The sequence below is a fragment of the Engystomops pustulosus genome, chromosome 1 (genome assembly GCF_040894005.1).
Source record: "Engystomops pustulosus chromosome 1, aEngPut4.maternal, whole genome shotgun sequence".
In the NCBI taxonomy this organism is placed as follows: Eukaryota; Metazoa; Chordata; class Amphibia; order Anura; family Leptodactylidae; genus Engystomops; species Engystomops pustulosus.
In genome coordinates, this window is record NC_092411.1 from 10176969 (window position 1) to 10201759 (window position 24791).

Below are 24791 nucleotides of genomic sequence, written 5' to 3' on the forward strand. Positions count from 1 at the left end.
ACTGTATCCCATATACAGCTCCCCAGCTTAGTAATATACTGTATCCCATATACATCCCCCCAGCTTAGTGATATAGTGATATATAATAAATACAGCACCCCCCAGTATAAAATGATTCTGGCCCCATATAATATATACTGAAGCCCCCCCAGTATAAAATAATTATAGCCCCAAATAATATCTATAGCATCCCCCCAGTATAAAATAATTATAGCCCCAAATAATATCTATAGCATCCCCCCCAGTATAAAATAAGTATAGCCCCAAATAATATCTATAGCGCCCCCCCCCCAGTATAAAATAATTATAGCCCCAAATAATATCTATAGCATCCCCCCCAGTATAAAATAATTATAGCCCCAAATAATATCTATAGCATCCCCCCAGTATAAAATAATTATAGCCCCAAATAATATCTATAGCATCCCCCCCAGTATAAAATAATTATAGCCCCAAATAATAGCTATAGCATCCCCCCCAGTATAAAATAATTATAGCCCCAAATAATTTATATAGCACCCCCCCAGTATAAAATAATTATAGCCCCAAATAATATCTATAGCATCACCCCCAGTATAAAATAATTATAGCCCCAAATAATATCTATAGCATCCCCCCCAGTATAAAATAATTATAGCCCCAAATAATATCTATAGCATCCCCCCCAGTATAAAATAATTATAGCCCCAAATAATATCTATAGCATCCCCCCCAGTATAAAATAATTATAGCCCCAAATAATTTATATAGCACCCCCCCAGTATAAAATAATTATAGGCCCAAATAATATCTATAGCATCCCCCAGTATAAAATAATTATAGCTCCAAATCCCCAAATAAAATATACAGAACCCCCCCACCCCCACCCCTAGAATAAAATAATTCTGGCCCCATATAATATCTATAGCATCCCCCTAGTATTAAACAATCATAGCCCCAAATAATATATATATATAGCATTCCCCCCAGTATAAAATAATTACGGTATAGCCCCAAATAATATAAATATATATTGCATCCCCCCCCCCAGTATAAAATAATTATAGCCCCAAATAATATAAATATATATTGCATCCCCCCCAGTAATAAAGAAATAATTATAGCCCCAAATAAAATAGCATTCCATGATACCTCCCCCCCCAGTTTAAAATAATTCTGGCCCCATATGATATATATAGCCCCCCCCCCCCCCCGCAGTATTAATTATTAGCCACAATTAATTAAATACATGAAAAATAATAAAAATCCTACTCACCTGCAGGCAGCTGCTCCCTCGGCGCGGCTCTCCTGTGAGACGCGGTTCCGCACAGTGACACAGGCGCCGCGCCATGACGTCATGGCGCCTGTGTCACTGCTTAGAACGGAGCGACGCAGCTGCCGGAAAGGCGCTGCGTCGCTCCGCATATAAATCGCGCCTGTGTCTTAAAGAGACAGGCGCGATTTATTTAGCTGGTGGGCGATTCGGGCGTTAATGGACGCCCGAATCGCCCACTTTACAGCGGCGAATTTCGCCGCCCTTTACAGGGACCCGCATTCTGCCGCCTGAAGCGAGATTTTCATCTCGCCTCATGGCAGATGCGGCCCTGGCAGTATTATAGTAGTTATATTCTTGTACATAGGGGGCAGTATTATAGTAGTTATATTCTTGTACATAGGGGGCAGTATTATAGTAGTTATATTCCTGTACATAGGGAGCAGTATTATAGTAGTTATATTCCTGTACATAGAGGGCAGTATTATAGTAGTTATATTCCTGTACATAGGGGGCAGTATTATAGTAGTTATATTCTTGTACATAGGGAGCAGTATTATAGTAGTTATATTCTTGTACATAGGGGGGAGTATTATAGTAGTTATATTCTTGTACATAGGGGGCAGTATTATAGTAGTTATATTCTTGTACATAGGGGGCAGTATTATAGTAGTTATATTCTTGTACATAGGGGGGAGTATTATAGTAGTTATATTCTTGTACATAGGGGGGAGTATTATAGTAGTTATATTCTTGTACATAGGGGGCAGTATTATAGTAGTTATATTCTTGTACATAGGGGGGAGTATTATAGTAGTTATATTCTTGTACATAGGGGGGAGTATTATAGTAGTTATATTCTTGTACATAGGGGGGAGTATTATAGTAGTTATATTCTTGTACATAGGGGACAGTATTATAGTAGTTATATTCTTGTACATAGGGGGCAGTATTATAGTAGTTATATTCTTGTACATAGGGGGCAGTATTATAGTAGTTATATTCTTGTACACAGGAGGCAGTATTATAGTAGATATATTCTTGTACATAGGGGGGAGTATTATAGTAGTTATATTCTTGTACATAGGGAGCAGTATTATAGTAGTTATATTCTTGTACATAGGGGGGAGTATTATAGTAGTTATATTCTTGTACATAGGGGGCAGTATTACACACGAAATGTAGAGAAGAGCAGATTACTTTTCCCTTGCAGTTAGAGGTGTCCGCTATATATAACTCGGTTTGAGACAGACACCCCCAGTGGCACCTGCAGTAGAAAAGGTCAGGGAAAAGGTTAGCAACAGACAGCAAATCTCCCATTTAGCTACACAGAAGATTTATAGCACAAAACCACCAATGTGATTACAGCTGGAACAACCTAAATCCAGTTAATGGACCAGGTTTTCTGTTCTCCAAAAGATTTGGGGATTGAGAATAAATCTTTAGCTGAGGAATATATATACACACACACAAATCAATTTTAAGATAGTACCCATGTGGTGCACTAGGGGGCACTGTAACCCTAAAGACGTTGCCACTGCCAACTAAACCTGTAACTGCACAGACAATTCTACACTCAGATATTACAATCACAATCTTCCCAGTGACTCTATAGTAGCGGCCAGCAGGGGGCGCAGTGTAATATACCATCTCTCATGATAAAGCCCCTTTAAGCTCCATGCAGCCAGAAATTTTAAGCCATTGACAAACACAGCACGAGTTCTGCTTTTCTTACCTGGGGATTTGCCATTTTTACTGGGGAGGATTTTAGGCTTTGACTATTGATAAGAATGGAGACATGTAGCATGTGTCATAGATATACACAGGAGTAGTACACAGGTTATTATCATACATGGGAGACCGGTCATCCGCAGGACGCCGTCACGTATGTCACATGATGAATGATTACATCAGGGAATGAGGAAGCTGAGCAATAGGATCCTCATAGTGGACCATTTCATAGTTGCATATCCTGTCCTGACCACGGGTCCAACAATCTATGGAGAGGAAACCTAAGAGTAACAAGTCCTGTGGCCACAATGGGCATTGCACCCATAATATGGCTTCCTGAATAAGCTAGAAGGGGTTAAAGATCCACAAACGGGGAGGTCTATGATCATGGACCCAGTTTCTGCTATAAGGTATATGTGTGCAATCCCTCACATAAGAAACAGGGTCCATGAATCATAGACCTCCCCCTGAAAGGTAACGGGCCATCAGATTTTACCCCATATTAAAGAATCTCATCTTTCAGATCACTTGTGGTTCTGTGAGCTACGGAACCGGAGACCATGACAGTTATAATTGTATTAGAATTGGATCTTTATCTGCAATTGGATCTTTATCTTTGTTGCAAACTGCAGATAAAGATCCAATTCTAATACAATTATAACTGTCGTGGTCTCCGGTTCCATAGCTCAAAGGGGTTTTCCCACATCTCTTTGGAGCAGATGGAGATCGGCGAGCGCTGTGCTCAGCAACTTCTGTCAGGTATGGAGCAGAACGGTCGCATGCAGCCATCTACTGCATTACTCTCAAGGAGTGACTACGGGTCCTCATCACTGAGACCCCCACCGATCATCAACCCTAACTTGAATTTGTGGGAGAACCCCTTTAACTATCTTCATCTCCAGTCAATCTGAAAGAGAGAACATTATATATATATACACATACCATTGTCAGTGTGTGGCGGTCTCTGGGTCTGAAATCCAATAATAGTAAGTTTCGTCTCTTGAAAAAAAAGAGCTGAAGTTCTGTTCTAGATTAATATCATATTATTAGATCACAACAGTCGACTCTAGGCTAAAGAAAATTTACATAAGAAACATCATCATACAAGCGATTCAGCAGCAGCTCTGCCACATGTTAGGGTGAAGGCATACGTGGCGTTTTTGGTCCGTTTTTAAACATCCGTTTTCAGTCAGTTTTTGGCCGTTTACCATGCATTTGGCTGCTTACAACCTGTTTATCTATTAAGATAATTGGGAAAAACAGACTAAAAACTGACCAAAAACGCCATGTGTGGCATCTCCCTGACACACGTGGCATTTTTAGGCCGTTTCTAGTTAGTGCGTTTTCAGATCGTAGAAAACGCATGCGTTTTTGACCAGTTTTAATTAAGATAATTTTTCAAACCTGTCAAAAACGCATGCGTAATTTACAATCTAAAAACGGCCCAAAAACGTCACGTGTGTCACTGAGGGTGATGGCACACGTGGCGTTTTGAACGCGTTTTTTTGGCCCGTTTTACGTCATGGCAATCACCCGGGCGGTACCAGCGGTACACGGTAGCCGGGATCCCGCAGTAACAGCAATTAGCCTTAAATAAGGAAAATCTGCTCTTCCGCTGTTGTATTGCGTTTCAAAACGTTAAGGTATGTCAAGGTATCCTCAATGCACCCGAAAATTTCCTGTAGCTGCGATCAGTATATAATTCACATGTCAATGAATACTGATACGTTTCCTGCCCCTAGATGCTTACACGCTATGCAGGTAGTGGGCTCTACACTCTCATAAAGCATCCGCCGTTTTACCGACACCCAACACCCCGCATCATGTGTACACAACACCCTGCAGTTGCGCTTATCAAGGACATCTGTCCCTCGCCGCGGCCCGTACTCACAGAAGACGTCACCCCGCGGCTTGTGATTGGCGCACGGCCGTGCGTCACGTGAGCCGTGCCGCCTCGCCCCGCCCCCCTCTCCCCAGCGCTGGAGATTATGTCCGTGTTTACGGGCTGCTCGGCACATCTGTCCCCGGCTGCAGGACTCCGCTGTCATGGCTGAGGCGCTCAGGCCCCGCAGGTCCAAGAGCAGGAGCAAGACGGACAAGGTATGAACAGCGGCCAAGCGGAGCCTGCGCCCTGACTAGCGGGACCCCCCTGTCACCTGACCGCACCTCAGAGACCGCTACCTGCATAGGGGCGGGGCTTCACCTCTGACCAATCAGCTCCCTTACCTGTAACGAGATGTCAATTAACCAATCACCTGGGGGGGGCTTTTAACCCTTGCTTTGCCCTGTCTAGAAAACCATTTTATCTCTTCTCTAATCCCCAATAGACCCCCCTCCCCTTACAGACCCCGTTATAGTCAAAGGTAGGGGGGGTGTCAATTGGGCGGAGTCACTGTCTGCAGGTGTCAACAGGGCCAGGTTGTCAGGGTATTGTGCTATATCAGGGCGCGTTCACACGATGCGTAGCGTCACGTTTTTTGCTGCGTTTTTGGCGTTTTCCAAAGGCTTCAGCCTTGATCACATGATGAGGTCACGTTGCGTTTTCACGACATTTGCTAAAACACAATGTAACCTCAGCATGTGATCACGGTCAAAAGCATAAAACGCGACACATCGTGTGAACGCGGCCTGAGAAATACAGCGATCAGATACATAGAAGTATTTACTATTAAAGTCAATGGGGCAGTTTTTTAGGCCTCGGTCACATGTACCTCTAGGCGTCCGTTCATAACGCGACACTAGCACACAGGGGGAGGTTCTCGGCCCGAATGCACATGCGTTTCCAGGGAAATGCATGAAATTGATAAGCCGATCGCGTGCGTTTTTCTGGAAAAGCATGTGCTGTCAGGCCAAGGACCGCCCCCTGTGCCCGAGCGTCGCGTTATGAACGGACGCCTAGCGGTACGTGTGACCGCGGCCTAAAAAATGGCCCCATTGACTTTAATAGTAGTTCTGAACCCGTTTTTGGTCCGTTTTTAAGCAGTCCGTCAAAAAAACTAATGCGTTTTTGACCAGTTTGGCCGCGGTCACACGTACCGCTAGGCTTCCGTCATAACGCAACGCTAGCGCACAGGGGGAGGTCCTCGGCCCGAACGCACATGCGTTTCCAGGGAAACGCATGCGATTTTTAAGCCGATCGTTTCTCTGGAAACGCATGTGCGTTGGGGCCGAGGACCTCCCCCTGTGCGCTAGCGTCGCGTTATGAACAGACGCCTAGCGGTACGTGTGACTGCGGCCTTTTAATTAAGATATTTGGTAAAACCTGCCAAAAACGGACCACAAACGGGTTCAGAACGCCATGTGCGGCATCACCCTAAATCCGGCAACCGTTCCCCTACATGCGCAAGTTTACAAAACGTGTTTACATCACATGCATCGTGACGTTACCTGATACATTGTCACAAAGCAACAGCTGTGAGAAGGTTATTGTCCTCTGGATGTAAACACTGAGTCAGCAGATAGACAGTTGTGAGGAAGTGAAACGGAAAGTGTGATATGAGATCTGTTACATGTGACCCTCCTCTATGTCACTCCTGTTACACCGGGGACACAGAACATTTGTTTTTGTATAACTTTTGGTATCTTCATTTCAAAAATGACCCTGGTTTTTCAAGTCAACTTCTAAGGCCGGCGCCACACGTAGCACTTTGTCTGCGCTTGCAAACGCAGACAAAGTCGCGCCCACCGGGGTGGGCCTCCGCCCGGTCGCATCGGCGTTTCTATGGAAACGCCTGCGATCGGGAATGAGCCGCCGGTGTTTTGCGTTAATTTAGCAAAACACCGTCGGCTCGTTCTCGATCGCAGGCGTTTCTATAGAAACACCGACGCGATCGGGCCGAGGCCCGTACTGCTGGGCGCGTCTTCGTCTGTGTTTGCGTTTGCAAGCGCAGACAAAGCGCTACGTGTGGCGCCAGCCTTAGGGTGAAGACACACGTGGCGTTTTTAGGCCGTTTTTGGGCCGTTTTTAGGTAGTGCGTTTTCACATCGTTTTTGACCAGTTTGAATTAAGATAATTGGTCAAACCTGTCAAAAACGCATGCGTTTTTTAACGAACTAAAAACGGCCTAAAAACGCCACGTGTCTTCACCCTTAGGGTGATGCCACACATTGCGCTCTTGGATCGCATGCACTTTCACTCCGTTTAAACACACATGTTTATTCATTGTCTCTTCCATGCGTTTGGCTGTTTATCTTAATAGATAAACAGGTTCAAAGCTGCCAAACGCTTAATAATAATAATTCTTTATTTATATAGCGCACACAGATTACACAGCGCTGCACAGAGTTTGCCAAATTGTTCCCTGTCCCCAATGGGGCTAAAAAACCTGGAGTGTGGGAGGAAACTGGAGGACCCGGAGGAAACCCACGCAAACACAGAGAGAACATACAAACTCTTTGCAGATGTTGACACTGGGACTTAAACCCAGGTCCCCAGCGCTGCAAGGCTGTAATTCTAACCACTGAGCCACCATGCTGCAAGGCTGTAATGCTAACCACTCATGGTAAACGGTAAAAAACTGATTTTTAAACACGTTTAAAAAAATTTAAAAAACCACATGCGTTAACGCGATGTCAACGCATGTGTTACTGTTTTGTATACGCATCCGTTTGTTGCTTTGTTAACACATGCATTAACGCTTGTGTTTTGTAAACGCAATGTTGAAAACTATGTAATTAGGCAAATCTCCTCTTCAGCTGTTTGAAAAAGCCTGCGTTAAACGCAACGTGTGACCGCAGCTTCAACATCAAGCTGCACTGATCTCGGGATTTTGGAGCTGGAGTTCTTTCTTTAGTATTTTTCCATATTACGTATATTTGGCAAGTTGTTTCTGATCCTGAACTGGTTAAGGGAGGTTGTGTCCCAAGTCCGGTCACGTGATCAGAACATTTGTTTTGGTGTCCTCGGCCGTGACGATGCGGTGACTAGTCGGATATGTCGTGTCCCTGGCACCTGCTCCGTGATCTCACCGACTCCTCATCCTGCCCCAGGCCACTCCGTAGTGATGGATGACGGAGCCGGCTCCGCGCTCTATTACTGTCATTATGTAGTGACGACACAGACAGTCAGCAGCTATTCACACCTCTGTTGACATGTTATTGCCTTGTACCATGCAGGTCGCCGCTCAGAACTCTGGGAAAGCTGGGTGGTAGTCAGTATAGGCAGCAGCACAGTGCTTTCCCATGTCACTAGGTTTTCCCAAACTCCTAAAAATATCTTCTACATCTATTTACTCAGGAATATAAGAGCAGAAGACGAGAAGCTGCATGAATTACCAGAGCAAATAGATTTATATACAAGTGGATTTGGAATTATCTAATGTCATATCCATGTGTTACATTCAGCAAATATTCAATATTGTTTGTGTAATAAAAACTTGTGATGTCACACAGGTGCACGGCTCGTTATATCCCTGGTCATGTGATATCACACAGGTGCACGGCCCGTTATATCCCTGGTCATGTGATGGCACACAGGTGCACGGCTCGTTATATCCCTGGTCATGTGATATCACACAGGTGCACGGCCCGTTATATCCCTGGTCATGTGATGTCACACAGGTGCATGGCTCGTTATATCCCTGGTCATGTGATGTCACACAGGTGCACGGCCCGTTATATCCCTGGTCATGTGATGTCACACAGGTCCACGGCTCGTTATCTCCCTGGTCATGTGATGTCACACAGGTGCACGGCTCGTTATATCCCTGGTCATGTGATATTACACAGGTGCACGGCACGTTATATCCCTGGTCATGTGATGTCACACAGGTGCATGGCTCGTTATATACCTCGTCATGTGATGTCACAAAGGTGCACGGCTGGTTATATCCCTGGTCATGTGATGTCACACAGGTGCACGGCTCGTTATATCCCTGGTCATGTGATGTCACACAGGTGCGCGGCCCGTTATATCCCTGGTCATGTGATGTCACACAGGTGCGCGGCTCGTTATAGCCCTGGTCATGTGATGTCACACAGGTGCACGGCTCGTTATAGCCCTGGTCATGTGATGTCACACAGGTGCGCGGCTCGTTATATCCCTGGTCATGTGATGTCACACAGGTGCACGGCCCATTATATCCCTGATCATGTGATGTCACACAGGTGCGCGGCTCGTTATATCCCTGGTCATGTGATGTCACACAGGTGAACGGCTCGTTATATCCCTGGTCATGTGATGTCACACAGGTGCACGGCCCATTATATCCCTGATCATGTGATGTCACACAGGTGCGCGGCTTGTTATATCCCTGGTCATGCGTCACGTGTAGAGGCGTTAATGCGATCTCTGATTATACCCACCTTAGTCTTATCACTCAGCTTTCTGAAACTCCTGAAAGGCGCAGGAGATATAGTACTGTGTTATTTTGAGTTTATTAGCTCTTAAAGGAACAGGAACATGGATGATGACGTGTGAAGCTGTCGCCCCTGTCTGGCTTTATGTTACATGTGTGATGTATGGAGCGTGCACAGAGACCGCGCTGCATCACACGTCTGATTTATTCCACATCCATATGAACTAAGATCGCTTCCATAGAAACAGAGCAGCCTATAGCACAATGCACCCGGGTCTCCATGTCTACCATCAATTAGTACAGTCTCAATAGACATTTGATCACATGGACTACATGTACTAATGACTTAGTCTGACTGGCAGAACCTATATCCTGATAAGTAATGCATTGTATGTGACTGTACCAGCAGAATAGTGAGTGCAGCTCTGGGGTATAATACAGGATGTAACTCAGGATCAGTACAGGATAAGTAATGTCATGTACACAGTGACTGCACCAGCAGCAGAATAGTGAGTGCAGCTCTGGAGTATAATACAGGATGTAACTCAGGATCAGTACAGGATAAGTAATGTCATGTATGTACACAGTGACTGCACCAGCAGCAGAATAGTGAGTGCAGCTCTGGAGTATAATACAGGATGTAACTCAGGATCAGTACAGGATAAGTAATGTCATGTATGTACACAGTGACTGCACCAGCTGCAGAATAGTGAGTGTAGCTCTGGGGTATAATACAGGATGTAACTCAGGATCAGTACAGGATAAGTAATGTCATGTATGTACACAGTGACTGCACCAGCAGCAGAATAGTGAGTGCAGCTCTGGGGTATAATACAGGATGTAACTCAGGATCAGTACAGGATAAGTAATGTCATGTATGTACACAGTGACTGCACCAGCAGCAGAATAGTGAGTGCAGCTCTGGGGTATAATACAGGATGTAACTCAGGATCAGTACAGGATAAGTAATGTCATGTATGTACACAGTGACTGCACCACCAGCAGAATAGTGAGTGCAGCTCTGGGGTATAATACAGAATGTAACTCAGGATCAGTACAGGATAAGTAATGTCATGTATGTACACAGTGACTGCACCAGCAGCAGAATAGTGAGTGCATCTCTGGATTATAATACAGGATGTAACTCAGGATCAGTACAGGATAAGTAATGTCATGTATGTACACAGTGACTGCCCCAGCAGCAGAATAGTGAGTGCAGCTCTGGAGTATAATACAGGATGTAACTCAGGATCAGTACAGGATAAGTAATGTCATGTATGTACACAGGGACTGCACCAGCAGCAGAATAGTGAGTGCAGCTCTGGGATATAATACAGGATGTAACTCAGGATCAGTACAGGATGTAACTCAGGATCAGTACAGGATAAGTAATGTCATGTATGTACACAGTGACTGCACCAGCAGCAGAATAGTGAGTGCAGCTCTGGGGTATAATACAGAATGTAACTCAGGATGAGTACAGGATAAGTAATGTCATGTATGTACACAGTGACTGCACCAGCAGCAGAATAGTGAGTGCAGCTCTGGGGTATAATACAGGATGTAACTCAGAATCAGTACAGGATAAGTAATGTCATGTATGTACACAGTAACTGCACCAGCAGCAGAATAGTGAGTGCGGCTCTGGGTATAATACAGGATGTAACTCAGGATCAGTACAGGATAAGTAATGTCATGTATGTACACAGTGACTGCACCAGCAGCAGAATAGTGAGTGCAGCTCTGGGGTATAATACAGGATGTAACTCAGGATCAGTACAGGATAAGTAATGTCATGTATGTACACGGTGACTGCACCAGCAGCAGAATAGTGAGTGCAGCTCTGGGGTATAATACAGGATGTAACTCAGGATCAGTACAGGATAAGTAATGCCATGTATGTACACAGTGACTGCACCAGCAGCAGAATAGTGAGTGCAGCTCTGGAGTATAATACAGGATGTAACTCAGGATCAGTACAGGATCAGTAATGTCATGTATGTACATAGTGACTGCACCAGCAGCAGAATAGTGAGTGCAGCTCTGGGCTATCAGTAGTATGTTCATGTGTTTTCTTTGTCATTATTCTGCTGTTCCTATTCTGTACAGTAGAGCATGTTAACCAGTGAGGTTGCACATGTAAAGCTCTGATGTTACGTTCCTTTAATTTGCCTTCTCTATCAGTAAACATCTTATGGTAATTCTGCTGCTGGAGGCTCCCGGTCACATGTCAGTCATCACTGGGCTCTGAGCAGGAGCCAGCGCGGTGTCACATGTTCCTCCTGGATAGATAAACCTCGTGTGGTATTATATACTGTATGTGCACTGCCAGGCAGAGCCCAACCATCAATAGCTCCATGATAATGGCATGTCTCTCCCTAAACTGCCGACCTAGTGCCCATATACACAGGATAGGAGTAGTAGTACTGTGCCCATATACACAGGATAGGAGTAGTAGTACTGTGCCCATATACACAGGATAGGAGTAGTAGTACTGTGCCCATATACACAGGATAGGAGTAGTAGTACTGTGCCCATATACACAGGATAGGAGTAGTAGTACTGTGCTGTGCCCATATATACAGGATAGGAGTAGTAGTACTGTACTGTGTCCATACATACAGGATAGGAGTAGTAGTACTGTACTGTGTCCATATATACAGGATAGGAGTAGTAGTACTGTGCTGTGCCCATATATACAGGATAGGAGTAGTAGTACTGTGCTGTGCCTATATATAGAGGATAGGAGTAGTAGTACTGTGCTGTGCCAATATATATACGGGATAGGAGTAGTAGTACTGTGCTGTGCCAATATATACAGGATAGGAGTAGTAGTACTGTGCTGTGCCAATATATATATACGGGATAGGAGTAGTAGTACTGTGCTATGCCCATATATACAGGATAGGAGTAGTAGTACTGTGCTGTGCCCATATATACAGGATAGGAGTAGTAGTACTGTGCTGTGCCTATATATAGAGGATAGGAGTAGTAGTACTGTGCTGTGCCAATATATATACGGGATAGGAGTAGTAGTACTGTGCTGTGCCCATATATACAGGATAGGAGTAGTAGTACTGTGCTGTGCCTATATATAGAGGATAGGAGTAGTAGTACTGTGCTGTGCCAATATATATACGGGATAGGAGTAGTAGTACTGTGCTGTGCCCATATATACAGGATAGGAGTAGTAGTACTGTGCTGTGCCCATATATACAGAATAGGAGTAGTAGTACTGTGCTCATATATACAGGATAAGAGTAGTAGTACTGTGCTGTGCCCATATACACAGGATAGGAGTAGTAGTACTGTGCTGTGCCCATATATACAAGATAGGAGTAGTAGTACTGTGCTGTGCCCATATATACAAGATAGGAGTAGTAGTACTGTGCTGTGCCCATATATACAAGATAGGAGTAGTAGTACTGTGCTGTGCCCATATATACAAGATAGGAGTAGTAGTACTGTGCTGTGCCCATATATATACAGGATAGGAGTAGTAGTACTGTGCTGTGCCTATATATACAAGATAGGAGTAGTAGTACTGTGCTGTGCCCATATATACAAGATAGGAGTAGTAGTACTGTGCTGTGCCCATATATATACAGGATAGGAGTAGTAGTACTGTGCTGTGCCTATATATAGAGGATAGGAGTAGTAGTACTGTGCTGTGCCAATATATATATACGGGATAGGAGTAGTAGTACTGTGCTGTGCCCATATATACAGGATAGGAGTAGTAGTACTGTGCTGTGCCCATATATACAGGATAGGAGTAGTAGTACTGTGCTGTTCCCATATATACAGGATAGGAGTAGTAGTACTGTGCTGTGCCTATATATACAGGATAGGAGTAGTAGTACTGTGCTGTGCCTATATATACAGGATAGGAGGAGTAGTACTGTGCTGTGCCTATATATACAGGATAGGAGTAGTAGTACTGTGCTGTGCCAATATATACAGGATAGGAGTAGTAGTACTGTTTCCATATATACAGGATAGGAGTAGTAGTACTGTGCTGTGCCCATATATTAGGGATAAGAGTAGTAGTACTGTGCCCATATGTACAGGATAGGAGTAGTAGTACTGTGCTGTGCCTATATATAGAGGATAGGAGTAGTAGTACTGTGCTGTGCCAATATATATATACGGGATAGGAGTAGTAGTACTGTGCTGTGCCCATATATACAGGATAGGAGTAGTAGTACTGTGCTGTGCCCATATATACAGGATAGGAGTAGTAGTACTGTGCTGTTCCCATATATACAGGATAGGAGTAGTAGTACTGTGCTGTGCTTATATATACAGGATAGGAGTAGTAGTACTGTGCTGTGCCTATATATACAGGATAGGAGGAGTAGTACTGTGCTGTGCCTATATATACAGGATAGGAGTAGTAGTACTGTGCTGTGCCTATATATACAGGATAGGAGTAGTAGTACTGTGCTGTGCCTATATATACAGGATAGGAGGAGTAGTACTGTGCTGTGCCTATATATACAGGATAGGAGTAGTAGTACTGTGCTGTGCCCATATATACAGGATAGGAGTAGTAGTACTGTTTCCATATATACTGGATAGGAGTACTAGTACTGTGCTGTGTCCATATATTAGGGATAAGAGTAGTAGTACTGTGCCTATATGCACAGGATAGGAGTAGTAGTACTGTGCCCATATATTAGGGATAAGAGTAGTAGTACTGTGCCCATATGTACAGGATAGGAGTAGTAGTACATAGGTGAATGGATGTTGTCATGCTATGGAGCAGTTATGTATTGTTCTCCTGTAGTAATGTACCAGGGTGCAGACTCCCCTCCTGATGATTCTGCACTTGTGAGGAGACGCCTGCTGTAATTATGGTACTTTCATAGTTTCTATGGGAACATCTTATTGGAAGACAAGAAGGCCGCAATCCCACAATGCTTCACTCCTAATTCTCCTATTCAGCGCGCACCACGCTCCCAGGATGAGGTGATCCCAATTAATATCTGGATGTCGGATCACGATCCCTATATCTATGATCCCTCTTGTGCCGGGCAGGGAAGTGACAGCCGTGGTGGTTGTGTTGCCCTCAAACTTCTTTATTACTACATGTCCCAGCAGTGTCCTGCTAGCCAGGGTATGCTGGGAGTAGTAGTGCTTTGCTTTTATCCTGGGAAAACTTTCGGATAAAAAGATTTTTCTGTTTGTTTTTTTCCAGACAAAGAAGAAGCAGCAGAGTCTTATAGATGTAAAAACAGAGAAGCCCCTGGTGTTGGAAGAAGAAACCGATGGCCCTAAAGTATTGGTGGCCGACTCCGCCGCTCATAAGCCGAAGGCGGACAATGAACTTCCCGATAATTTTATTGAAATCCAACTAAACGATGAATCCAGCATAACGGATGGTAAGCGGCTGAGTAGCTTGTCTATGGCCGACGTCCCCTCTGTCAGTGAAGACATCTCCAAGGACAAGAAGGAGACCGTAAATCCCGACAGTCAGGAGCTGGAGCCTGGAGGAACAACGACCAACACTGAAGCCACCTCTGATTCCCGAAGCTGTGACCTACAACCCAAAACTAAAAGCCCCTCGATAGAGGAGCAGCCCCCCGTAGAGGCTCCTGAAGTCCAGCCCGTGGTCCTATCTATGAAAGAACTTGAAGTGGCCAACACCCAACATTTTACAGAAGCCAAAGAAATATTAGATCTGTCCAAGGTGAAGTCCATCTACCCCGAGCTGCCGCTGGAGGTCTTGGACCACACAAGGGATGTGGCCACCATCAAACCCCTGGTTCCTAATGAGAGACTCTATCCTGAGCTCCCGCAGCAACACAAGTCCATCCCCTTTGCACGGGAGCAACTTAAGATATTCGAGCCGTGCTCCTGGATAGAGAACGTGGACTCCTTTACCGAGGAGTTTGAGAGGATCGCCCACCAGGACCGCCATGAGTTCCACGAACTTCTCATGAATTATGGCCGGTGCAGGAAGCAGCTCCTCCTGGCCGAAGCCAAGCTCCAGATCATGATCTCCGACTGGAAGAATATCAAGAGCAAAGTGTGGGACTTTAAGGAGGAGCACATGACTGTTCAGGTAAGTAATGTACCATTACAATTCTGAAAGAACCCTAACCCTACTAGGGAGTCTGACACTTTCATAATATCATAGTTTATATGTTTGAAAAAAGACCATCATGTCCATTAAGTTCAACCAAGTAAGGGATTGGATGAGGAAGGGATTTATGGGAAACAATTCTATAGAACATAACCATCAATGTTATTTAGGTGTAAAAAGGCATCTAGACCCTTCTTGAAGCTCTCTGCTGTCCCTGCTGTGACCAGCGCCTAAGCCAGGCTATTCCACAGATTGCAAGTTCTCATAGTAAAGATGCCCCCTCGTCTTTTGATTTGATTTAATCTGAAACAACTTGCCACCATATTTTTTGTATGGACCATTCATATATCTATATAAATTAATCATGTCCCCACTTTCGACACGCTGGTCAACTGATTGTGGCTGCAACAGCTCCATTTGTAGTGGGCAGGCCCAGGAACTTCAGCTGCCGCGTTACTGAGTGTGCGGAGGGTTAAAGGCTGCATGGATCAGGTCCTCTTCCATCCCCGGGACTGTGCATAGTGAAGCCAAGGTCAGTACACCTTCTCAGCTTCACAATGCACCGTACACATATGGTAGGGGTCCAAACAGACTCAAGTCACCGGACCCTTGTTGCCATTCTCCTTGAGAATCTTGAGAAGGCAGAAATTGACAATTGTAAAGTCCAACTGTTTGGGACTCTAAACCACTACTGCATGAAGTCACCCTGGTGGTTTAGAGGCACAAACCTTTAAAGGGAACCTGTCACCAGGCACCCTTTTTGATCCTCCTTCACGTCCCCACAGACAATAAATAGCACTTCCTAAACAGTTTTTATCAAGCTTCTGGCATTAGTGGTTAAAACAATAACTTATATTAAAGTTTATCCTGGCTCCCTGCAAGCTTGTAACCTGTGTCCCTGGGGAGTGTTCAGCATGGAACAGAGTTCCCCTCCCCACCCTCCCTCTTTTTCTCCTCTCCCTCCCTCTTTTTCTCCTCTCCCTCCCTCTTTTTCTCCTCTCCCTCCCTCTTTTTCTCCTCTCCCTCCCTCTTTTTCTCCTCTCCCTCCCTCTTTTTCTCTTCTCCCTCTCTCTTTTTCTCCTCTCTCTCCATCTTTCCCTCCTCTCCCTACTTTCCTCCCTCCCTCCTCCCCTCCTCCCTCTCTTTCCTTCCCTTCTCCCCCTCCCTCATTCCCTTCTCTAGAAAATGCTCATCTATGAGTTTAAACAAAACCCCTCCTCCTCAGGAGGATGTTTTTTTTAATCAAACTTACAGATGAGCGTTTTCCAGAGGAGGGAATGAGGGAGGGAGAGTGGATGAGGAAGAGGAAGGCTCCATGCTGAACACTCCCGGGGACACAGGACACAAGCTGGCAGGGAGCCAGGTAAACTAGGTTATTGTTTTGATCACTTATGCCAAAGGTTTCATAAAAACAGTCTGTGGGGACACGGATGAGGCACAGAAAGGGTGTCTGGTGACAGGTTACCTTTATAAGGAACCTGTCATTGGGTTTACCCCCCCACTAAACTCCCAGCCCCCTTCAGGTAGGCTATGAAATGTCCTAGAATTACCTCTTGTACCTAAAAAAATGTCTTCCTCAAAGTCAGGCAAATATGACATTTTCACATGAGATGAGTTAAGTTTAGTGATTACAGGGGGAGTGCCACTTCAGAAGCCCCTATCTATTGTTCTATAGCACCTAGAAACATGCTGCTGGTGTCACGTTAAAGATAAGGATGTCAAATTTTATATAACATGGCATAGATCACCGGCATCTTTCAGATCCCAAATTTATGGTTCTGCTAGCTACAGTACTGGACATACAGGCAGTTAGGCAGGACCTGGATCTTTATCTGTAGATTCTATTTCCAACTATGTATGTAGCTGCCTGTTTCTTGGCTTCTATAGATCACAATGCCATAAGCCTGACGTGATGTGAAAGATGAGATTCTTATCTTTCTGTTTTAAACTTGTTTTATTGAATTTGAGTATGAAACAATATAACACATTGGTCAGAGTCAGAACACAAGCAGTTAAAATTAACAAGCAACAACCAGTTTCAGGTACATTAATACAGAGGTACAATCCAGTGACCTCACCTTATCACCAACCATCCCCTTGGTGCTAACCGCTTACACACCCAGGTCAAGCATGACCGCAGCGTGCAAATATGACCCCTGTGGATCGAACACTCCCCCCGTTGAGCTTACCGGGGGATCAGATAAGTCCTACCGCAGCCCCTGGGTCCGGCATGTGCCCCGAGGCTGCGGCTCCTCTTCATGCCAGGTTTCGCCTCCAGAATAATGAGAGGACACATAAAATATCATCCCAACATAAATCAGACATTCCAGAAATGTTCATTATCAAGCTTTTTGGGTAGTTTAACTATCTACCTGGAAAGCAGAACATTTCCAACTTTGAAAAAGAAGAATTTTTCTGAACTTTTGCCATATTTTCAGTATTTTTCAGAACGAAATGCAAAACTTATCACTTAAATTTTACAACTAACACAAAGTACATTGTGTCACGAGAAAGCAATCTCAAAATCAACCGGATATGTTAAAGCGTTCCCAAGTTATAACCAATTATCATGACACATGTCAGATTCTAAAAGTCTGGCCATTGAGCCAGAAAACAAGCGTCGGTGATAAGGGGTTAATATGACACAGAAAGCATGTTTCTAGGTACTATAGTTTCGTATATTGGGGCTTCTACCTCTGCAACCACTAAACTTGACTGATCTCATGTGAAAATGAGTAGAGTCATATTTGCCTGACTGTTGGCAAGATTTTTCATAGGTAAATGGGTGAGATTTCACATAAAGGAGGGAGAGAAAGAGTGTGCTTTGTAGATGAATGGTTCAGAGTTATAGATGAAAATGCTTGCATCTCTCGTTGTCTGTGAGATCCGTGCTGCTCAGTTCACCGCTCAGATCTGTCTTCATTGAGCAGCTGGGAGCGTGCAGACAGACAGTGAGGTATAGCGATAAGATACAAGACTCACCAGAACTTTACTCACATCCTGCTCAGTGCTGCTAAATCTCATGTCCTTACACAAAACCGTCCCCTGATGCATCAAGTCCCCGCGTCTTCGTCTCTCCTACTCCGCAGCTCCCTCCATAGACATCGGAGACAGATCCGAGCAGTTCAGTCGCAGCAGAGAGCTCATTACAGGAGATATGTAACAAAGTTTCTTAAATTTGCCGGAACTATCTATATAGGACTAGGAAGGGAGGAGGTACTGGCGCAGGGAGGAGGTACAGGCGCAGGGAGGAGGTACAGGCGCAGGGAGGAGGTACAGGCGCAGGGAGGAGGTACAGGCGCAGGGAGGAGGTACAGGCGCAGGGAGGAGGTACAGGCGCAGGGAGGAGGTACAGGCGCAGGGAGGGGCACAGGCGCAGGGAGGGGCACAGGCGCATGGAGGGGCACAGGCGCAGGGAGGAGGTACAGGCGCAGGGAGGAGGTACAGGCGCAGGGAGGAGGTACAGGCGCAGGGAGGAGGTACAGGCGCATGGAGGGGCACAGGCGCAGGGAGGAGGTACAGGCGCAGGGAGGAGGTACAGGCGCAGGGAGGAGGTACAGGCGCAGGGAGGAGGTACAGGCGCAGGGAGGAGGTACAGGCGCAGGGAGGAGGTACAGGCGCAGGGAGGGGCACAGGCGCCGGGGTGGACACAGACGCCGAGACACAGACACCGGAACACGGGCGCAGGGACACAGACGCCGGGACATGCTATTTTAGAGAAGAGAAGGAGCAGATTTATGCAAAGTGTCTAACAATAGGTGCAAAGTTATACAGTCCAAGGCCCCATGCACATGAATGGATACGGCGGCCATATGCTAGCCATACAAACAGCAGCTAGTGTATGGCCGACGTAGAATTGCATTGTGCATGTCACCGTACAGTGCCGTCACAGGAAAGCGGAGGGGAAGATGAGCGCTCGCCCTTCCACCTCTCCAGCCGGCGGTATACTACATCCGGGATCAGGTCCAAGCGTAGCATATGTTCGTGTGTAAAGGGCCTTATACTGCACTTTAATTATATGGGTGACCCTTTTAGGGGCTTATACTTACCTTGTTAAATTTTGACTAAATGGCCAACCCCTTTAACTTGGTATAATTAAAAAAGAAACCATAGAGTGATATAAGACATCTCTATTTCCCTCTTTCCATGTGGGTAAGTACTGGATGTGTCTGGGTCCTCCGATGTGCTCCCTGCAGGCTCAGCACATTCCCCTCCATTATACTTTGTAGACTTGGACGTGTTTTTGCCAGTCACAATGATACGACCGCTGCCACGTCCCTGGCACAGAGTCCTGCCCTGCAGATTAGCTGCCCATAGTGGCCGGGCACAGATCCAAGCTACTGACTGTGAGATCACAGCGCCACCCCTTGTATTATCCGACCAGGATGTAACGCGTAGTACCAGTGTACAGCACCACCCTCACATCACCTCCACACACAACCACATGCAAAGAAGTAATATATACCATGCATATAAAGGGAAACTGTCAGCACGTGTCACCCGGTGACCCAACACCCAACCAGTGTTATGTACTGACCCTGTGTATTATGTTAGTAGCAGCAGGACTGTGATTCCAGGATTGTAGCTTCCAGTGGACTGTGGGTGTATCCTCACACTGCTGCTGTGCTCTCTGCAATCAGTGTAAAGCACTGGCCCTGGAGAGATGTGTGACGAGCTGTGGAGCAACTCAGTGCAGAAAGCTAAGAGCACAGCAGTGTGAGGACATTTTTCTAATGTGCTTAAAAAAATCTGGAATCAAATAAATTCAACCATCACAGTCCTGCTGCTACTAACAACATACACAGAGGTATGTTCACACAGCTCACCGGGTACAATACATAACACTGGCTGCACAGAGCACAGCAGTTCTCCTGAAATATAAATCCAAGAATATAAATCCATATTTCACAGTCCTGCTGCTACTAACAACTTACGCAGAGGTATTTTTACACAGCTCACCAGATACCATACATAACACTTGCTGCACAGAGCACAGCAGTGTAAGGATATGCTCTAAGTGCTCCTGGAGATGCTACAATCCTGGAATATAAATCCATATTTTACAGCCCTGCTGCTACTTACAACATACATAGAGTTATAATTACACATCTCTACAGGGACAGAGGCTACAGCTTTGTATGGTGTTATACTTGCTGGTACACACCCTGTACGTAATTTCTGCGATCCTTGGAGAGGCTGGGACAGAGTAGTGGACCCCTCTATGAATCCATCGGCCATGTAGAAAGGGGTCTAAGTGATGCAACCTTGCAGGGATTAGATTGTGAGCTCTTCAGGTGAGAGTCTGTGTATGATTATTATTCTCTATCGTTCACATAATGTATCTGCTGTCTCCAGGGACTGTGTGAAGACCAGGCCAAAGTAGTCGGATATCATCACTACCAGACGGCAGAAGTCAACACCTCGGCCTTAGGGGACCTGAAGAGACTCTTCGAGCTGAAGTCGGACCACCTACATCAGACGTTCGCCCTGCACTCGTACACGTCGGTCCTGTCCCGTCTGCAGGTCGAGTCTTATATCTACGGCCTGGTGAACAACTCCCCTTTCCTTAAATCGGTAGCCGTGTACCATCCGGACCGCGGTGAGTGCTGGAACGGATCCAGATCCATATATTAATGATGAGAACATCAGCTCCTTACACCTGATACATTGTAGCAATCCATTGTGATGGAAGAGACGAGGATTGTTAATGACTTCTTATTATTTCCCACAGCCCCGCAGAAAGTGGAAGGGTCTCACGCCGACCTCGTCCCTCTGAAGGAGTGCATCAGCGTCCTGTTCAGCTTCACCCGGAGGATTATAGATGACACTCAGTTCCAGAATGATATACTGCTGTGGCTGCAGAAGCTGGTGAGGCCTGTTACATCCAGCAGCTCTGTCCCTGCTCCATGGGCTGCTGGATTGTGGCTACAATATGCCGGGGTGATAGCTCTTCTAGATTGTCTGTGCGTTTCTGTGCATAGTCCTTCATAATCATAAAGGGAACCTGTCAGCAGGTTTTACCCCATTAAACTACCAGCCTCCTCAGGTGGGGTAGGAAATGACCTTTCTAAAATCCCCTCTTCTATGCGATATCGCCCCTATTTACCTGTAAAAAAAAAATCTCTCCCAAAGTTAGACAGATACAACTCAGATTCACCTAATCTTCCCATGAGATGAGTCAAGTTTATTGGCTGCAGGGGTAGGGTCACTCCAGAAGCCCCATTTCCGTACTCTGAAACGTATTAATAATCTTTATGGGTCACATTTAAGATGAGATCCTCATCTTAAATATCAAATCTGATCTTAAAAAAGCAAGATGCAGATAGAGACCCAGTTCCCACATATTTCTACCCTCCGGTATGTCCAGTTCTGTGGCTCACAGAACCGTAAGACTGATGATCTGAAAGATGAGATATCTTTAATATGTCACCAGCAACGGGTTTCTAGGTGCTATAGAAAAGGGTTTCTTTTGATCAGAACATTTTTTTTATTAAAGCAATTACATTTGCCCATTTGGGGGTAGGGGGTTCTGCAGTGACACTGCCCCTGCAACCGCTAAACTTGACTCATCTCATGTGAAAATGAGGTGAGAAGAGTCATATTTGATTGACTTTTGGGGAGATTTATTTATAGGTAAATGGCTCAGATTTCACACAAAAGAGGGAAGGACATTATGTCCCCGACCCGAGAGGATGACCGTAGTAGTTTAGTGGGGTACAACCTGGAGACAGTTTCCCTTTAAATTAACTTAATGGGGTTATGCAGGATGGACAATAAATAGCCTATCCTTATGGAAGGTCAATTATTGGAGATGGGTGGAAGCCCTGCGCTGATCCGCAGAGGAGATAACTCCCTAGGATTGCAGGTTGCTGTAGCCCTGTAGTTAATGGGGTGGTGTCATTATTAATATTTATCCTGTGAATAGGAGATACCTATATATGATCTGGGTGTCTCGGATGTTTGACCCCCTGCAATCTGCAAAACTGAGTATCACCAGATCACCTGATCTGCTCAGCACTTCAGGTTTTCGACAGTCCTGTAACCTACCAGAAGTTAAATAGATGTGGGCTCTGTTCTGTGCTCCATTGACTTCTATGGGACTTCCAAGATCATATTGATTGGGAAATGTATCTTTATCTCTGATTCTGTAGCTCACAATGCCATGTGATCTAAAATATGAGATTGTTATCTTTAAAATGACACCAGCAACATTTTTCAAGGTGCTATAGAAACTAAGAAGCATAGGGTCTTCTGAAGTGACACTGCCCCTGCAATCACTAAACTTGACTCATCTCATGTGATGAGGTGAGAAGAGTCATATTTCTCTTATTTTGGCGGCGATTTCATACAAAAAAGAAAAATTATAGACAATTAAAGGACATTTCATCCCCTACCCGAGGGGACTAGTAGTTTAGTGGTGAAAGGGTTCACTTCAGTAAGTTAACTTTAGGACACCAAAAAATCTCTGTACAGCTTTGACTCATGAATGTTCCTGTCTCTTAGGTTTCGGTGCTGCTGAAGGTGGGATGCCTCGGGGACCACCTGTTCCTCTTGAATCACGTCCTGCGCTGTCCAGCAGGGATCAATAAATGGGCCATCCCCTTTATACAGGTGAGTAGTAGCAACTCTGTTATAGCGCACAATATATATAATATACATCCCTTAATGGGGGTCCATGCATCTCTAGTCTCCTAACAGTCACTTTTTGGATGATTTAGGTGCGGGTCTTGCACAATCCGGCCGGCGTGTTCCACTTCATGCAGCAGCTGGCCGTCCTCATGTGTCCTGTAAGGTGAGAGCTGACACTTTCTATACGATTCCCTGTCTGGACAGTCTCTGCGCCCGTATACATTGTACTCTATACGTTGCAGGAATAGGGGAAGTGCAAAGTTGCCATGAAAATAAAGAATAGTTATTTTTTTTTTGCGTGTACGATTTTTCTGCAGAAATCGCCCGGACTTCCTCTGCCATATGAAACCCAACGAAAGGAAATGTCCTTCTTCAGGAAACGAGTCTGGAAACTGGACTTTGGTGGATGAAGGCGGCGAGGAGGTCAGTGGTTTGGTAGAATATTCTGCTCTGTTTTCTGTGCAGTGAATGGAGCACATTTACTTCTTGTCCGACGACAATGCATTCTACGGTGATTCACTAAGATCGTGCGCCTGATTTGCTGAATGTGTATCTTCCCCGCTCAGGTCCCCGGAGTTCACCTTTTTCTTCCCGGTGTATGTAAGTGCATGGCTTGCGACACAATTTTTAAGTGAAATCCCGCGGTTTGTCCGAATCCGTCGGATCGTCCGACGACCCGTCCCCCGATTTGTGTCGAGTGAAACACAATCCGATCGCGTGCGACACAATCGCCTACAAAATACCTGTCCCAGCGGCGCGATACCCGAAAACGTCGGAAAACCCGATGGAAATGCGGCCACGGGACCCTAAATAAGCCCCAGCGAGCCGGTTAATTGCACTTCATTCTCCGTTTAAAGGTCATTGGAGATGATCTGCAGTAACGCAGCTCGGCCACTACACAGAGAATGGAGCTGTTCTTTTATCTTTGTTCTTAAATGTTGCTTCCTGTTGCATCCAAAAATTTATACATTACGGCTCTCATGGGTTTCATCCCCCCACTGATCTTAGAAAGCAAAAAATAATCATAATAATAATAATAATTTCTTTATTTATAAAGTGCACACAGATTACGCAGCGCTGCATAGAGTTTGCCAAATCCGTCCCCCTTTAATTATTTCAACCTGAATTCCCTTTTATTTCATTTCACACTGTCTATTTAGGATGAAGACCCAGAGACGAGTTGGACGCTCTTGTCGGAGGATGACCTCATATTACTTTTGGGGCAGTTCCCTTTTCCAGAACTTTTCAAGAATGTTCTTGGGTTTAACTCTAGAGGTGAGCTGACCCGAACCTTCATCCATGTACTATATGGGAATCAATAAAAGTTTGCAAATATTCCAGATATTGACCTGACTACCCTAACATGGACATTATTCCTCAAAATAATTTTTAAGTTGATATGATATATATTTACTTACTTGGTATGGCGCCACCTGGTGATCAAAGTCTAGAGCAATGTGTACGTCCTCCTAATGAGCTGAAGGCTGGTGGACACACATGCTCAGTCTCCTTCCGCACTACAAGGTCTCTTCATACTGATTCTCTGTTTATTGCAGGGCAGGGAATAGAAATAGCTATTTGCCCTGCTTGTCAGGGAAGGAGCAGAGCCTCCGAAGTAGCATATATATATATATATATATATATATATATATATATATATTATATATATATGGGGTCACATTAGAAATTGGGGCCAGACCAGTACACTTAATTCAGGTACTTTGCACCCATTCATTCTCCCTTTCATTCTGCCCCCATTTATAAGATGATGGTCACGGGCATCAATTTCCCTGTG

The 24791-nt window shown here is 45.1% G+C and overlaps 1 protein-coding gene across 2 annotated transcripts in view; it reads left to right on the top strand.

The window, feature by feature from the left end:
• The first annotated feature begins 4933 nt into the window (after window positions 1–4933).
• The window catches only part of EPG5 (ectopic P-granules 5 autophagy tethering factor), a 72006-nt gene continuing 52148 nt past the window's right edge, over window positions 4934–24791 (top strand). For both annotated transcript variants that reach the window (XM_072132988.1, XM_072132994.1), the window contains exons 1-8: window positions 4934–5083; window positions 14480–15346; window positions 20723–20966; window positions 21099–21235; window positions 22871–22978; window positions 23086–23159; window positions 23314–23419; window positions 24157–24271. In XM_072132988.1, coding sequence (XP_071989089.1) covers window positions 5030–5083; window positions 14480–15346; window positions 20723–20966; window positions 21099–21235; window positions 22871–22978; window positions 23086–23159; window positions 23314–23419; window positions 24157–24271 — 1705 coding nt within the window. In that variant the 5' untranslated portion in view covers window positions 4934–5029. The remainder of the gene's footprint in view (window positions 5084–14479; window positions 15347–20722; window positions 20967–21098; window positions 21236–22870; window positions 22979–23085; window positions 23160–23313; window positions 23420–24156; window positions 24272–24791) is intronic.